The following is a 16,140-nucleotide window of genomic DNA, read 5'->3' as shown; positions in this document are numbered from 1 at the left end:
TCAATATTACCCAGCGTATGAAGTCTTATCTCATTCTCAATGTCACCTATTTAATGAACCTCTCCTTCCTTTTATCTCCTTCCCCCTTTTGTACTCCCATATAGCATGTACATGCTTCTGCTACTGCACTAAGAAGGCCTAGTTCCATTTTGGGGAGATTATTTGTCTGTCTCCTCTTGCAAACTGTAAGCCCCCCCCCAAATAAGGGGGCTACGTCTTATTTATTTCTCTGTGTGTCATACTCAGAACACTGCCTAGAGTACAACAGTTGTTTGATATATGATTCTTAATGAACGGCAGCAAGATTTAGTAACTTCCAATCATTCAGAGTTAAAGCCTGAGGCATGCATTCTAAGGACATGGACATCCAATATTTAAAACATGCCATTAAAAAATGCACAATAGTGCTTCCCTGGTGGCGCAGTGGTTGGGAGTCCGCCTGCCGATGCAGGGGACGCGGGTTCGTGCCCCGGTCCGGGAGGATCCCACATGCAAGCACAACTTGATGTGGCCGATGAAATTTTTGTTCAAATAAAATGGAATTTTGGCATAAAATTTGGGGTATGTGGAGTTGGGTTTACCATTACAGGCAGGAAAATTGTAAAGTATTTTCTAGGGAAAAGTAGACTGGTTTCTACCCTTAACTGCTCCCATGCACAGCTATAGGAATCCAACAAGAACAAACCATGAATAGAAACAGAAGACAAAGAAAAATATAGTTTGCACACTGGGCTAGGCTTCTGCCTTTGTAATGAGATGCCAAGGCTTGTGCCATATGAAGGCCAGAGTTCAGAAGGGTCCTGGCTGTGTTACTGTCCACAGAAGCGTTATGCAGAAGCCTCCCAGAACCAGCCACAGTTCACTTTCAGGCTACATGAAGCTCTCAGTTATGGTGGCAATATTAAATTTTGTCTTAGAAGAGATTCGTTCTTTGGGGGGAAAAAGAGTGAGGAATCCGGGTGGCATTTAGAAGCACTGTGAGCTACTTTGGGAAAGTGTCTCAGGCCATCAAGAAGTCTTCCCTGTAAGGAAGATCGACATAGGTCTTGACTAAGGTAAGTGTCTTTGGTGTGCTGTGGGGAGAAGTGAGGCATGTGATGTACTTCTGCAGTCTTTTCAACATCAGATTCATTCTCAGCCACTGGATGGAACCAGCATCCTCAAGCAAGTGATTCATACATGTGCGGCTGTGACAACAAGACCATCACAAACTCTTCGAAGAGTGGAGGGGGCCTTCAGTGTGGTTGGAACCAGATTGCCTGGATTTGCATCCTGGCTTGAGGACTTTATACCAAGTCACCAAAACCCCGAGCATGTGGCTTAAGGTCTCTGTGGATGAGTTTCTCATCTATAAAGTTAGGATGACAATAGTAACTACCCCATAGGGCTTCCGCATGGATTAAACGAATGAGTATACATAAAGTGCTTACCATGGTACATGACACAAGGAAGCACCATGTAAATGTTAGCTATTTTTATTATTAACCTGGTATAAACAGTAATAGACATTTGAGAGCCTCTTTCCAGCTAGTAGGTGAGCACGTAGTCATCAGCATCAAACAAAATCAATAATCCTGCGTAAACTGTGCACTACAATTAAGGGTGTTGGTGGATTACCCTTGAAAGAATCCTTTAGGGGGCTTTTAATTAGAACAAGCGGTAACCCATGGTGATAGGAGCTCTGTGGAAACGCTGGACTCCTACTGCAGTGAGGCTTTATTGAATGGTTTGTGCAGATGTCATTCTTTCTGACACATTAATCAATTGGTGCCTTGAATTATGGACTTAGGAGTCTAAATCCACCTATCACACTTGTGAGCTAAAAATAACATAGCAGGACTCCCTTTTTGCTTTATAAAAGTTGACTCTCCAGAGATGCCACAATCAGGACATCACTGAAATCTCGTTTCCTGCCGGGATTCTTATCCATTAGACTGACCCAAGATGGGTGCAAACAATACGAGAGCAACAGCGGCCCAATTATCTATTGTTTTGTAACCAAGCACCTCAAAACTCGGTGAGGAAAAACGGCTGCCAGTTTATCATGCTCATAGTTGCGTGGGTCAAGAATTGAGACGAGGGCTTCCCTGGTGGCGCAGTGGTTGAGAGTCCGCCTGCCGATGCAGGGGACACGGGCTCGTGCCCAGGTCCGGGAAGATATCACATGTCGCGGAGCAGCTACGCCCGTGAGCCATGGCCGCTGAGGCTGCGCGTCCGGAGCCTGTGCTCCGCAACGGGAGAGGCCACAACAGTGAGAGGCCCGCGTACCGCAAAAAAACAAAACAAAAAAAAAGAAATGAGACGAGACACAGTGGGGATGGCTCACCTCGGTTATACAAAGTTGGAAGCTTTAGTTGGGTTGACTTGAATGCCCAGAGGTGCCTGGGACAGCTCGATTGGGGGTTACTAGTATGGGGTCTCGGGTCTTCCACATTTGGTGTCTGCTGGGGCTAGAATGTCTCCTTCACTCATGTGTCGGTGCCTGAGCTGGGCTGGTAAGAACGACTGGGAATTGGCCAGCACTACTCTCTCTCCACACCCTCTCCTTGTGGCTAGCTTGAGCTTCCTCACAACATGATCATCTCAGCATAGCTGTACTTGTTACAAGGCGGCTGCTTCCAAGAAGCAGAAGTGAGAACGAAGAAGCTAATCAGTCTATTCCCAGAATTGGCACAGCATCAATTCCGCTCTACTCTATAGGTCAAAGCAATCACGGGGCCTGACCAGAGTCAAGGGGGTGGAGAGAGAGACTGCTACCTCCTGATGGGGGAGTCACACTACCGAAATGGGTCACATTACGGAAACGCACAAACGTGGGAAGTGTTGCGGCAGCCATCTTTCAAAAACACCATCTGCCACAAACAGAAATTCCAAACTGAGGGCCCTTAGGCTGGAAGGCACATCCCTGAGTGATGACTGTCTGAGAGTCTGTTATATCCTGGTGGGACAACCAGCAACTGATAAGCTTGGGCCAGAGTAGGTTTAGCAAAGCCCTCTTTCCCTGCAGGAATGGCAGGCAGTTGACGGCAGGCAGTGGGGAGAAGGGCTGATAAAGAATTTCATTCACAGTGCTCTTTCATTCTGCACAACATCCCGCTTGACCTTGAACTTCACTATGGAGAAAACTGAGGGGTTTCCCTGGTGGCGCGGTGGTTGAGAGTCCGCCTGCCGATGCAGGGGACGCGGGTTCGTGCCCCGGTCCGGGAAGATCCCACATGCCGCGGAGCGGCTGGGCCCGTGAGCCATGGCCGCTGAGCCTGCGCGTCTGGAGCCTGTGTGCTCCGCAACGGGAGAGGCCACAGCAGTGAGAAGGCCCGCGTACCGAAAAAAATAAAATAAAATAAAATAAAAACTGAGGCAACTGTTCTCCCCAGGGGGTTTGAGGGTTTCTTATTTGATGAGCTACCCAAGAAGTTCTTCCTGAACGTTTTCAAGTGAATTGGCGCAATAATCCCTTCTGAGTGAAGTAATCCTAGTTTATCTTGCAGGTTCTCAGTTCCTTTGGAGGCTGCAGTGCAGGCTGAGGAAACCTGGGTTCTGGAGTCATAAGTCTGGTTCAAATTTTCGGTTTATCAACTAGTAGTTGTGTGATCTTGGCCAAATTACTTAACATCTGTGAACTTCGTTTTCTCATTGGAAAAATTAGAATAATAATTGTTCCTTCTCATTGAGTTTTGCAAAAATAAGGCATTTGATAAATGTTAAATACTTTTCCTTGGAAAATAACCAGGAAATCTTACCAGTACTTGGGTCAATATAAAGGTCTTGGATACTGAACCTAGGGAAGGAAATAGTTCCTTGCCAAGAAACATTTGCACCTTCTTTCGTGATGATACACGCAAGTGCCTCTCTGAAGGGGATAAAAGACAGAGTACAACTTTTCCAGTGACATCAGAAGTGTGGCCTATGCAGCCTTGGCAAGATAGGCTACTTCTCATCCTTTGGGCAGAAGTAAATGCCCATCTCCTCCTAGAGACCCCAGTATCCTATCTAATGTAGGTCCTCCTGTTTCTTTTTTCTTTTTTGTGGTACGCGGGCCTCTCACCGTTGTGGCCTCTCCCATTGCGGAGCACAGGCTCCGGACACCCAGGCTCAGCGGCCATGGCTCACGGGCCCAGCCACTCCGCGGCATGCGGGATCTTCCCGGACCGGGGCACGAACCCGTGTCCCCTGCATCGGCAGGCGGACTCTCAACCACTGCGCCACCAGGGAAGCCCCCTCCTGTTTCTTTCTGACACTGCTCTGTTCGACACTTTCAAGGCGTGCATCTCATGCTATAATTACACTTACAGTTGTTTACTTGGTCATTGCTCCCTCTACATCTTTTTATTTTTCCTTGACTGGTTTTATTATTTAGCTTCTGAAGGATTGCCCAATGCATCCCTGTCCTAGCTTCCCGCTGCTGCAGCCGCTGAAGACTGGGGGCTGCAAGAAGAGAGACTGTGGGTGGGTGCGGAAGCAAAGAGAGGGAAAGATCGAGGAAGAAAAGAAAGCTATATTTACAGGCAAATTTTGGTGAAACTGACATGGAGTAGAAACATGCGTGACCCTGAGTCCATGCATGGAGGGTACTGTGGGCCAACTGGGAACTGAGGGTTATTGAAAAGTGTAGTAAAATGCTAATACTTGGGGAATCTGGGTGAAGATATTCAATACATGGGTATTCTTTGCACTACTCTTGCAACTCTTCACTAGGTCTGAAATTATGTCATAATACAAAAATTTAAAAAATTGCTAGGTAAAAAAAAAAATGTCACAAGTATATCTTTCCTTCTTCCATTTTTCCAGCCACTACCACTTCCTCTCTTCCTGAGGCCCAGGCACTAAGGGAGGGCGAAGAATGTTGCATCACTGGTGCCAAATTGAGGCTTAGTACTAAAGCACTAAAAGCCCAGCACTCCCGCGGGTGCCTGGGAGATTCCAAGGGCAGGATGCGTTCATACGACCATGGCTGCCTCCCTCATGTCAAGTCCAGTCCTTGGCTTTCTAAGGCCTGAGGAGCCCCTGGCTTCTGTGACTAGTGGCAGCACACATTCTCATGCTGACGGCACATTTTATCATTTGAGGCGACTTCTCAAACATGTCCTTCCTTGATGCTCTCTCCGGTCCAGAGACGTGGGCTTGAGTGGGGCTTTATCAACTCCCATTTTGCAAATGGGAGGAACTGGGGTTCAGTGAGTTGTCCAAGGACACCTTCAGTAAGATTAAAACCCAGGTCTTCGGACTTGGGTTTAGTAACTTTTTCATGGTAATAGAATCCCAGGATGCCAGCAGCAAACACTTCAGCGATCCCTCCCACCACGTAACATTTTTTTTAGTTCAAAGGTTTTCAAAGTATGGTCCAGGACCAGCAGCAGCAGCAGAGAATTTGTTTGAAAGAAAAAGTATTAGGTTCCACAGCAGGCCTACGGAATCAGAGACCCACATCCAGATACCTATGTTTTGACAAAAGCTGCAGGTGGGGCTTCCCTGGTGGCGTAGTGGTTGAGAGTCCGCCTGCCGATGCAGGGGACGCAGGTTCGTGCCCCGGTCTGGGAGGATCCCACGTGCCACGGAGAGGCTGGGCCCGTGAGCCATGGCCGCTGAGCCTGCGTATCCGGAGCCTGTGCTCCGTAACGGGAGAGGCCACAACAGTGAGAGGCCCGCGTACTGGCGGGAAAAAAAAAAAAAAAAAAAAAAGCTGCAGGTGACTCTGAAACACCAAAGGCTGAGAAACCCTCCTCTAGGGAAATGTAGCATGAAGCCTTGGCGTTAATTAATTAGGGCTCTAAATATACAATTGAACTTTCTCAATGAAAAATAAGCCAAACAGAGTTTGTATACAAAGAAGCTTAACGAAGTGGGGTTTTTTGGTTTGTTTCTTGTTTTCTTTTTTTTAAAAGCATGATCATTACCTTTCCTGGTAAATTTCCGTATCCTCTTCCTAAACGGAGGGTTGGGTAGGTAACGCTGGGAATGACTAGGTTTCTTCTATCTCAGGCCCACAGTACGTGATGGAGATACGGGAGGAGAGTTCCACGAGAGCGTGGGAGGAGGGACGGATGACAATTTTTCGTGGTTGACTAAGTTTTTAAAAAAGCCACTTCCAAGGGCACATCAACCAGTCAGCGAAGCCACTTGTTCCAGCAGGAGGTGGGAGGCGAGGGCGGAGTGGAGCGTGGGGAGGAGCGACACTCACCGCTCCGGACTCGGTGCCTTCCACGTGTCGCCGTGCGTCCCTGGCCCCGCCACCTAAACTCACACCCCGCCCCCGCCCCGGGCATCCGCACCCCGTCGACCACCTCCCGCTGCGGACTTTGGGGGATTCCTCCGGCCGAGTCCAGCCAGGAGGGTTCCCCGGACTCGGCGCGAACTGCCCGCCCCCTCCGGCGTCTCCGCCCCCCGCCGGGGCCGCCGGGCGCCGAGGGAGGCGAGGGTGCAGCGGCTGGAAAATGAGTGGTGCAGGGAGGGTGGCCTGGAGCTGCAGGTAATGCGCGCCAGTCGTCGGCCCGAGCGGGCTCCGCACGCCCTCCCCTCCCTCGCGTGGTGACCTGCTGCGCCCGCCGGCAGGCTGCGCGCAGGGGCTGCGCGGGGGCGTCCCCGGCATCTGGGCGCGGGATGTCTGGGGAAGCGGCCGGCCCGGGGGTGGGCACTAACGCTCTTCGTTTGTCGCGCAGCGCACTTCGCGCTGCTGTTCCCGGGAGCGGCGGGAGGCGACGGCTGCGGTGAGCGGGGTCGCGCGCGGACGCCGGATGCCTCCGAAGATGGAGAAGTTTCTGCAAATTGCGCCTCACTCTCTGGCCATCGTCCTGGGCCCCGCCGAGGGGCCGGCGGGGGAGAGGTCCGAGGCCGCCCGGCCCGCGTCCCCGGCCCAGCCCCGGCAGCTCGCCCGGCACCACATCGGCTACGAGATCTTCGCCGACTTCAAAGCCGAGAACATGCAGCACTTCTGGAACAAGAAGGTCACGGCCGCGGTGGCCGAGACGTTCTTCCTGGGCTGGATCGACGAGCAGGTCCTGCTAATCCAGGGCAAGGAGGAGCATCTGGAGGCGCTGCGCGAGGGCTGGTCGCGCCGGGCGCTGCGGCCGCCCTCGGGCTTCCACATCCGCTGCCTGGGTGAGTCCGGCCGCTGCCCGCCCTGTCCCGTCTTGTCGCGCCGCGGGAACCCCCCCATCCCCCCCATTCCCCCCCGCTGCCCCGCCCGAGCCGGCGCGCTGGCCCCGCTCCCCCCGGGCGCCCGCGCCTCTCTCCACCCCCGCGCCGCGCCCGGGGAGGGGCCGGCAGCCTGGGCGAGTGCTGGACTGGGGAGCTTCCTGGCACCTAAACCGCGGATCTGTACCTTGGCGAGCACGCCGCCTCTGGCCAGCTGGCGGGGGCCTCCCCGGCTGCCCCGGTGAGGCTGTGCCTGCGGCCTGCCGGGTGGGCGGCGGCGCGGGAGGCTCGGCGGGGCCGCGGCCGCTTCGGGTCTGCGGGTCTCACCTTCTGAGCTCGGCTGGGGCCGGGGGCGCGTGTGCGGACGCGGGAGAAGTGGAGAGACAGCGCTCAGGTAGCTTCGGGTGGCAGCGGGCTCGGCCGCGGGAGGCGGCAGCGAGCGGGCCAGGTGCGCGGGCGTCCCCGGCGCGTCCTTTCCTGGGGCGGCGACCCGGCCCGGCCGCGTTTGCCTCGGGAGACGCGTCCCTCCGCCCCCTCCGTGTGGGTTGACTCTTAAGCGCCGCTGCGTCCTTGCAAGACTGAGCTGCAGGTTTCGTTGCCTCCAGTACATGTTTCTTCAAGTCATTTTGTGAGTTTGAAGGAAGGAAGGGATACGAGGAGGACAGTGGAAAGCCTGATCCTCAGCAAAAGAGAAAACCGTGTCCGGGGAAGAAAGCCCGAAAGGTGATATTCGCTGCCGCACTTCCAGTGCTGTCTCGACCTGTTGTTTTGTTTTGTTTTGTTTTTAATTGCATTACTTCATATGTATTTTTCTTAATCTAGTTTGCATCCCTTTTAGACTTTACTTTTTAGTTTTGTACTTTGGGCTCGGTGGCTTAAGGCGTATATAGTACAGAGTAATGTTTTGTGAAACGATTTGAGGAAAGAAAGCGTTCTTTCTAGTCCCACGGTTTAGAAATTCTTTCGTGACATTTTGGGAAGAGGTCAAAAGTTCAAACGCTAAAAGACTGAAGAGCCGCCTTTTTCGTTCGCCAGGGTTGTTAGGCTACCTTCCGCCGAAGGAATAGCTTTTACCTGCTGAAGTGCCTTCCTCTATACACATGGCAAATTTATAGCATCTTTTTTGTTTTGTTGTGTTTTGTCTATTTTCACATAGCAGAAATCTTCCTTTATAAAGCTTCCTTTAGATAAAAAATAGTAAAGCTTAAATCTTGTATGTTTTATAACCTGTGCTGAATTTCAGAAGGTGTCTTAACTTTCTTTTTTGACGTTAGCAAAAACCTCAGTGGAGTCCCTGTAATTAAGCTGCCTTAGTAAAGGGTCAAGATCTGCTCTCCTACTGTAGAACTGCAACACACTAGAAAGTAAGAATATATGTAATCACTTGTATGCACTGTAGAGATTGCATTTTAATAGTTTTAAACTTGACTTCATGATTATTTTTTACTTTTCATTTTGGAAAATTTAAGCAATTTGCAAAACTCGTACGGGGGTTCCCCTCCCCACCCTTGTTGCGAGGTTAAGAGGTTAGGATTCCAAGACCCGGAGTGGATGCCTGAAACCCCGGATGAACCCTTGTATATACTGTTTTTTTCCTATACCTCCATACTTATGATGAAATTTAATGTTAAAATTAGGCACAGTAAGAGAATATCTGAATTGCTAGCATCATTACTCTTGCGCTTTGGAGCCATTGTTAAGTAAAGTAATGGTTACTTGAACACAAACACTGCGATACCACCCCTGTTGAAGTGATGCTGGCCAGGCGGCTGCTAAGTGACTAATGGGCAGGCAGGGAGCCTACACGGCACGGATTCGCTGGGCAAAGGGATGATTCACACCCCAGGACGGGGTAGGATGGGGAGAGAGTTCATGAAGCTACTCAGAATGGCACCCAATTTAAAATGTATGAATTGTTTATTTCTGGAATTTTCCATTTAATATTTTGGGACCTCAGGGGACTGCAGGTAACTGAAACAGCAACTGCGGAAGCAAAACCACAGATAAGGGGGGTGTCCTGTGTAATCAAAAATACTATATTGAATCCCCATGAATCCATCATCTAACTTCAAAATTTATCAGCACATGGACAATCTCACTCCATCTATAAATCTCCCCCACCATTTGAAATCCCAGACGTTGTATCAATAGCATTTGATTTGTAAATATTTCCGTAGTTCATATATTTTTTCATTTTAGCAGAATGTGTGAACTTCTAGGAATTGGCGATCTGTCATATTAAGCAAGGAGAACTATTTTGGCAATTTTAAAGGTTCGAGATTGCTGTAGTTGATTGACTATTGCCTGTTGCCTTGGCAGCTTGAACTGTCTCAGGCTGACGGGCAGCTGGTGGGTTTAGCAGCTGCACTGGCTCAGCCCTTAACTCAGTACCGTGATGACAAGCAAGGGGACTACCTCCTGAAACCAGCATCAGATAGAGGAGCATGGGTGATGCCTTCTGGGATCCAAGTGGTTAACCTTTCTGAACTGTCTTGGGGGTTCAGAATTCCTCAGAATTCTGGTTTTCCTCAGTAATAATGGTAAAATGCTGAATTGTGTGCGACAGTTTATCTCCTATAAAACTTCTCTTAGGGAACCTCAGTGTCTGCTGCAAAGCTTCCCAATTTTTTGTTGCAAGATCTTTTATGGAGCCTTGAAACTCCGAAGTCTGGGAGCCCCTGATGACTGGCTCACAACCTTTTATTCCAAGTCACAATATATGTGTGGACAAGTTCATGTGCTCAAAAATACAGGAAACAAACTCCAAACCACGAAGGTGTACTCAGAGGGAGCCTAGCTGTAAATCTGGAAAGACTGAGCGCCACTATCGTAGGAATCCCTTGACTCCATCTAATTTATATACGCAAAAGCAGGAGCTGAGCACTGTCTGTGGGACTTTATCATTAGTAATGCATTTCTTGCAGGATAACTTTCAACTGATCCCTCAGACTGTGCTACCTATATTATCAGTTACTTTCATGTAGTTTTGTGACTTTCCCTAATTATTTCATGGGTGTAAAACAGCCACAAAACCAGACACATAGATGAGCATTACAGAAGGCATTATATTTCCTCTTGTCGAACCGGAATTAAATTCATCAGTCACAAGTAGTCCTCTTAAATAACCGGTAGGCAAATGCCAGTTTACATTTTATTATACTTATGGTAAATAAGTATTCACGAAATTTGCTTGTTTTCCAGGTGGTCTCTGAGAGCCCATCTTGGAGCGTGGTAATAAAATTGTTCTGTTAGATCCTCCCAGTGAGGAAAAGGGAGGAATGGCTTTGCTCCATCTTGAGTTCCCGTTCTCCTGTGTGTGCGCGCGTGTGCATGTGCGTGTGCGTGTGCGTGCGTGCGTGTGTGTGTGTATTAACCCACCCCGGAGTGGAGAGAGAGGGGTGGACAAGAGGTCTGCCCAGACCCCCTTTTCTGGCTGTGCCCCAGCGCAATTGAGGCAAGCCTACACTTTTACAGCAGGATTGAAAACAAGTTAGTGTTTTGCTTTGTAACTTGAAACATGCGTCTTGAAGTTGCCAGCAATCCAGATTACTTTTGCCTGTAATTCCAAAAGTATGTGGTTCTAACCACACACACTTCAGGTGGGGATTGGACAAGGAGGAGATGATTATGGATCCAACAAGAAGCAGGGAATTAAGCAACTCAAAGGAAAAATTGTTTTGACTTGGGATATTCAAATCCACTGCTTAGAAATGACCTGCTAGCATATTTCAATCCACTACTTAGAAATGACCTACTCTGGGCATGTAGAAAAAATAGTTCAGGCATTTTCTTTCCAGGACCCTCAAAAGGGATATGTGTGTGCAGGAAACCAGGAATGTTTTAAAATTGTGCTGTGTATTCTGATTAAACTCTAAATTAAACTCCATACGTGTTCAATGAGTGCCCGCTAGTGCCAGGCTCTGTGTCCCTCCCGCGATTATAAAGATTGATGAGGCACTCAGACTTTTCGGAGATGCTGACGCAAGAACTGAGAGCGCGAGGAGGGCTCTGAGGACGGGAGTAAAGAGCAGGTACTCCTGCCTGGTGGGCTGGGAGGGGGATTCCCAGCAGAGAGGATTGCGCTAAGCCTTGTGCAGATGCCGGCCGCCAGGGCTTCCTCCAGAACAGGAGTGCTTTCCCACCGGGGCAGGACGGCGTTGGGGAGGTCCTGACACGTTTGGGAACTGGCTGGCTGGGGCTGGGGTGGGCAGTGGTGCGATAAGACAGTGGGAAGGGAAGCTTGGGCCACAGGTGATGACTGGGAAGCCCTGGTAGCTTTTGAGCAGGGGGAGGGGTGACACAGTTTGATCTTAGGTAGAATGAGAATTCTGGGCCGGTGAGGGCGCTGGATGGGACTGGGAGGGGGTTGGACGCAGTTGCACCAGCTAAAGGTCTATTGAAAGCGTCGTGGGGAGAGATGGTGGGTGCTGTGTGAGTGCATTTGTTCTCTTATGGTACCTTCCCATGGTCAAAGCTCTGCGTGCTACGGAAGGTATCACGTTAGCCTGCTTGAGTCTAGAGGGCCTTCCAGTCCCAGCCCCACACCCAGAGGCCCTTGAGCAGAGCCTAGATGCTCCTCCCTCCTGGGGCTTCTGGGGTTTCCCCACCCGCCAGCCTTATCCAGATCCGGCAATCTCCACAGATTCTCCTAATTTCGGATCTCAGGGAGCATGGCTCAGTGTCTCTGTCTTCTCCAGTGATTCTTTATACTTTCCCCATTTATCCTTAGATATTAACAGAGGACCAAACATGCTTTTTAGGCTTTAAATCAGGACTTATGTTTTAAATTAGAAAAATTTTTAGCCGGAGTATCCCTGAAACTCACATAATATTATATGTCAGCTATATGTCAATAAAAAGAAAATTGTTTAGAACATATGGGCATCAAGCCTTTATTCTATTCCAACATCTTTATTGGTTTTCTCAGAAAGTTGCTCTCTTAAAGTGGTTTCTCCAAGTAGTAAATTTTTAAAGACAATTGTTTTAAAAATGTATACTCCAAAAGAATTTGTATATATCCCAACCAAAAGTTGACTCATTTAAGTCAACTTAAAATTGAATAAGTGTCCTAAGCTCATGGCTAGGATTGCCTCATGAGTGTTGTAAAGATTTTGGAATTGGAGATACTGAGTCATTCAACAATTGGAGAACCTTCTGTCTTCTAGGATTTGTTCTGGGAACTGAAGTGGAGAACAAGTCAGACACAGCCCTTGTACTTTTGCAGATTCCGTTCTAGGGGGTGCAACAGACATCTCAGAAATTAAGCAAAGAAATTAGAATTTCAGAGAGTTTTAAGTTCTGTAAAAATTGAGCAGGTGATAGAGAGTGACGAGAAGATATGAGACGATAGCTAACACTTACTGATCGTTTACTATTTCCTAAGTGCTATCTTTTTGTTAACCAACCTTTAAAACTATTTAGGTATCATTATTTTACCCATTTTGCAAATGGAGACATTGTGGAACAGAGTGACAAGTACTTCTCCAAAGGTACCTAGTTAGTAAGCTAGAGAGAGGGGGTCTGGACCCAGGCAGCGTTATTTTTGTTTGCGTGTTTCTTTTTTGTCATACAGATAGGATTCAAGTTCAGGTTGTCCTGGCCAAAATTTCCTTCCCAGCCCCCAGTACATACAACCTCCCAACAGTTTAGGGTGCCAGGTAGCCCAATGGCAGCCGGTTTGCTTGGAGGCGGCTGGGTTCTTCTTTTCCATTAGATAACACAAAGAAAAAGGGAAACCAGTGCTGGGTCCAGGATGCCGCCTGAGACCATCCTGCTTGAGCTTCCTTTAGGCCAAACAGGTCGGTCCATTGCTTTGTGTGGTTTAATAATCTTTCTGCAGGGCTTTCTCACAGGAGGGCGGATTCTTCATTTTCTGCCCCAAAGCCACATTCCCTGCCAGTGCTTTGAGTGACAGCTCTATAATGCCCCTTGTTTCGTGTAGCACCTGACTGACGGATGAGCTGTCGGCCAACAGTGGAGGAGCAGATGAAAATCAGCTTGAACGCTGGAGGAACAGAAAGGAAAGCCGTGAGGCTGGGGCTTGTTAAGCCAGCCAGAGAATGGAAGGTGTGGCAGGAGGTGAGGTCAGAGGGGCTGGCCAGCTCCAGGCCACGTGGAGCCTCCTGGAGTTTTATTCTGTGCTGACAAGGCATCAGGCATCCAGTAAACATAGAGCCCTGGGTTGGGGTCTGTAGAATGTCCAGAAAATCGTCAGACGTGGGCCTCCCTCCTAGAGAAGCTTACCTCTCATATTAAAATCTCAGGGTTAAGGTTAGACAGTGAACAGGGATGCATCTCAAGTTTTGTTCATTTCTAGCTAGTCATAAAGATATTTTTATGAATTACCTCACTCTGGCTCAAAGAAATTTTCAGTAACGGTGTGTCAGTTTCATCGTAGTAAAGCGTTTAGAATGAACTTCTGAGACTCAAGGCCTTGTTGTGATAACTGAGAGGCTTTATCTGTTTCACCTCTTAACTGCTGAATGCTGGTCTTGAGCATATATTTCCGTCTTGCATTAAGAAGTGAATTTACAGGTTATCCCAAGTTCTTTGCAAAGGGGCATAAAACTGAAAGGCCCATCTGTGTTTCTTGTGCTGGAGTGAGGGCCCTCAGGTGCTTTCTGTTCCTGAGGTCACCACACATTTAGGGGTAAAAAACCCAGAGAGATTTGTTGTATCCAAAGTACTTGCTACAAATAATTTCAAATGTTTCATTCTGCTTAAAATATCCCACACAGAGATGTGTGCTCACCTTCAAAATCGAATTTTCAGGTGTGGGGTGGGTTTTAACATAGTCAGCTGGATTGTACTTGTATCATTATTCTGCTCACTCGACATGGGTAGAAACACGTTTTGAACGCCTCCATTCTGTATCATAGCTGTAGACTTAATATAATCACAGGCATTCCTTAATTGGTGGGAACTAATTATCTGATGTATAGTTTATCTCAATGAGGAGGTTACATAGATGTATTGATAGAGTACAAGCTATCAATACAAGAATATAATCTATTACTATATATTATATATGCACACACATTTATCCTTGAGAAGGTCCATGCCAAGAGCTTTGTAGTAAACTTAAGTCACACTGGCGTTGGAGGATGCGGCTCTTGATATTTTGATATCAGTCTCTCTTGATAGAGAAGAGTAAACTTGGACACTGTCAAGGGTCAGGTATCGCTTTTTTTTTTTTTTTTTTTTTTTTTTTTTTTTTTGCGGTATGTGGGCCTCTCACTGTTGTGGCCTTTCCCGTTGCGGAGCACAGGCTCCGGACGCGCAGGCTCAGCGGCCGTGGCTGACGGGCCCAGCAGCTCCGCGGCATGTGGGATCTTCCCGGACCGGGACACAAAGCCGTGTCCCCTGCATCGGCAGGTGGACTCTCAACCACTGCGCCACCAGGGAAGCCTAAGGGTCAGGAATCTCTTTAAAGAATTTGACAAATGATTTGGATAAAGAGGTAAAGGGATTCATCAGAGTCTTGGGGGTGAAGGCCTCCTAGGGGGCAGACCCAAGTAATGTGAAAGGCCACAGGATGGTGGTGGCCACCACGTGGAACGGCCCCAGGGCTTGAGATGTTCTTGTGCTGTTAACGCGATGGAAGCGTACCTCCGTGCTGGCGATGCTACTCTTAAGGCTCAAACACACACAGTAAAATTCTTCCATTTTCTCAATTTCTTGTGAAGGTCCTATAATAGAATTTTCTATAACGAGAGCCCATCTGTCGATGTAAAATGACGTGTCTCTGAAACCGGGATGTCACCTCCTCCTTCCCAATACCAAACACGTGGGGAGCCTCTAAAGCCCCCGGTCTGCATGGATGCTGGCTGGTTAATAGTACGTCCAAAATAACCTCCTCCTCATGAATCTGTGGGTCCCCGGCGGTCCCCAAAGGCATCCCAGCGTCTCTAAGCGGTGAGCTCAGTCTGGCGGGACTGCACCTTATTACCACCTGAGATCGCCGCGGACTTTAAGATGAGCACGCCGGTGCTCAGAGGGTGCTGCTGGAAGATGGCTGTGGCTGCATCCTCTCTTAGCATTTCCTTCCATCACTGCCACCCTTCCCCCAGTGCTGTGTCAGACACCCTCCTCCCCACGTTGTCTACTTTCCGTCTCGGGTTTGGGCAATTTTTCCCTTTAAATCTTGCAACAGAAGATGATGATTTCATCTCTGCCCTTCTGCTTCTAAGTAAAGTCCTCCCCGCCCTGAATTTTTTAGAAACTGAAGTTCTCCTTATGTGTCCATTTCCACGACACTGGAGCTCAGCACCTGCTCTTCTAAGGAACATTATCTTCGGAGATTCCAGGCTACGCACACCTTTGGAAGTGACCTTCATGAGTCCAAGATAGTGTCCAATGACACTTTCATTCTGAAAAAGAGGGGAGAACCTTCTACATGTTTAGTGCCTTAGAGGGGATTGATTTTCAAAACAAAATTTTATTTATTTACAGATATTCCCAAACCTGTGGCTCTTGCCCCTTTAGGCTGCTTTGTGCTCTTGGGAAGGTCCTGCAGTTCCCAGCCACCTGTCAGCCGAGGCTGCCCACAGCCTGGCCTGAGGCTGGAAGTGTTTGCAGCCACTCCTGCATGATTCCCATTTCCTCCCCTCTTTGAATTCTCTCTTTCTCTCTTTATTTTAATAGAATAGCTGGGCAAGTGTCCATATCTTTATTGTTTTTTTTTTTTAGTATTTATTTTTATTTATTTATTTTTATTTTTAGGCTGTGCCAGGTCTTACTTGCGGCATGTGGGCTTCTTAATTGTGGCATGTGGACTCTTAGTTGTGGCATGCATATGGGATCTAGTTCCCTGACCACAGATTGAATCCGGGCCCCCTGCATTGGGAGCGCAGAGTCTTACCTACTGGACCACCAGGGAAGTGGTCTCTTTGAAGTCTTAAATGACTTAAAGTGACACCTTCTCAAGGCGGCAGTTGTGCTTTATCCACACGGTCACAGACCCACCAACCCTCCAGCTCAATGACTTAATACTTCTGCTTGTCTGGCCGG

General features: G+C 48.6%; 1 protein-coding gene across 1 annotated transcript in view; it reads left to right on the top strand.

The window, feature by feature from the left end:
- LOC132417747 (uncharacterized) overlaps positions 1 to 16,140 on the top strand; it is a 53,326-nt gene that overhangs the window by 25,109 nt on the left and 12,077 nt on the right. Inside the window, exons 2-3 of the mRNA XM_060001519.1 lie at positions 6,324 to 6,466; positions 6,657 to 7,095. Coding sequence (XP_059857502.1) covers positions 6,324 to 6,466; positions 6,657 to 7,095 — 582 coding nt within the window. The remainder of the gene's footprint in view (positions 1 to 6,323; positions 6,467 to 6,656; positions 7,096 to 16,140) is intronic.

Source organism: Delphinus delphis, chromosome 21 (assembly GCF_949987515.2).
Source record: "Delphinus delphis chromosome 21, mDelDel1.2, whole genome shotgun sequence".
Taxonomy (NCBI): domain Eukaryota; kingdom Metazoa; phylum Chordata; class Mammalia; order Artiodactyla; family Delphinidae; genus Delphinus; species Delphinus delphis.
The sequence above is the reverse complement of the archived record's forward strand: the minus strand, read 5'-3'. Positions and strand labels throughout refer to the sequence as shown.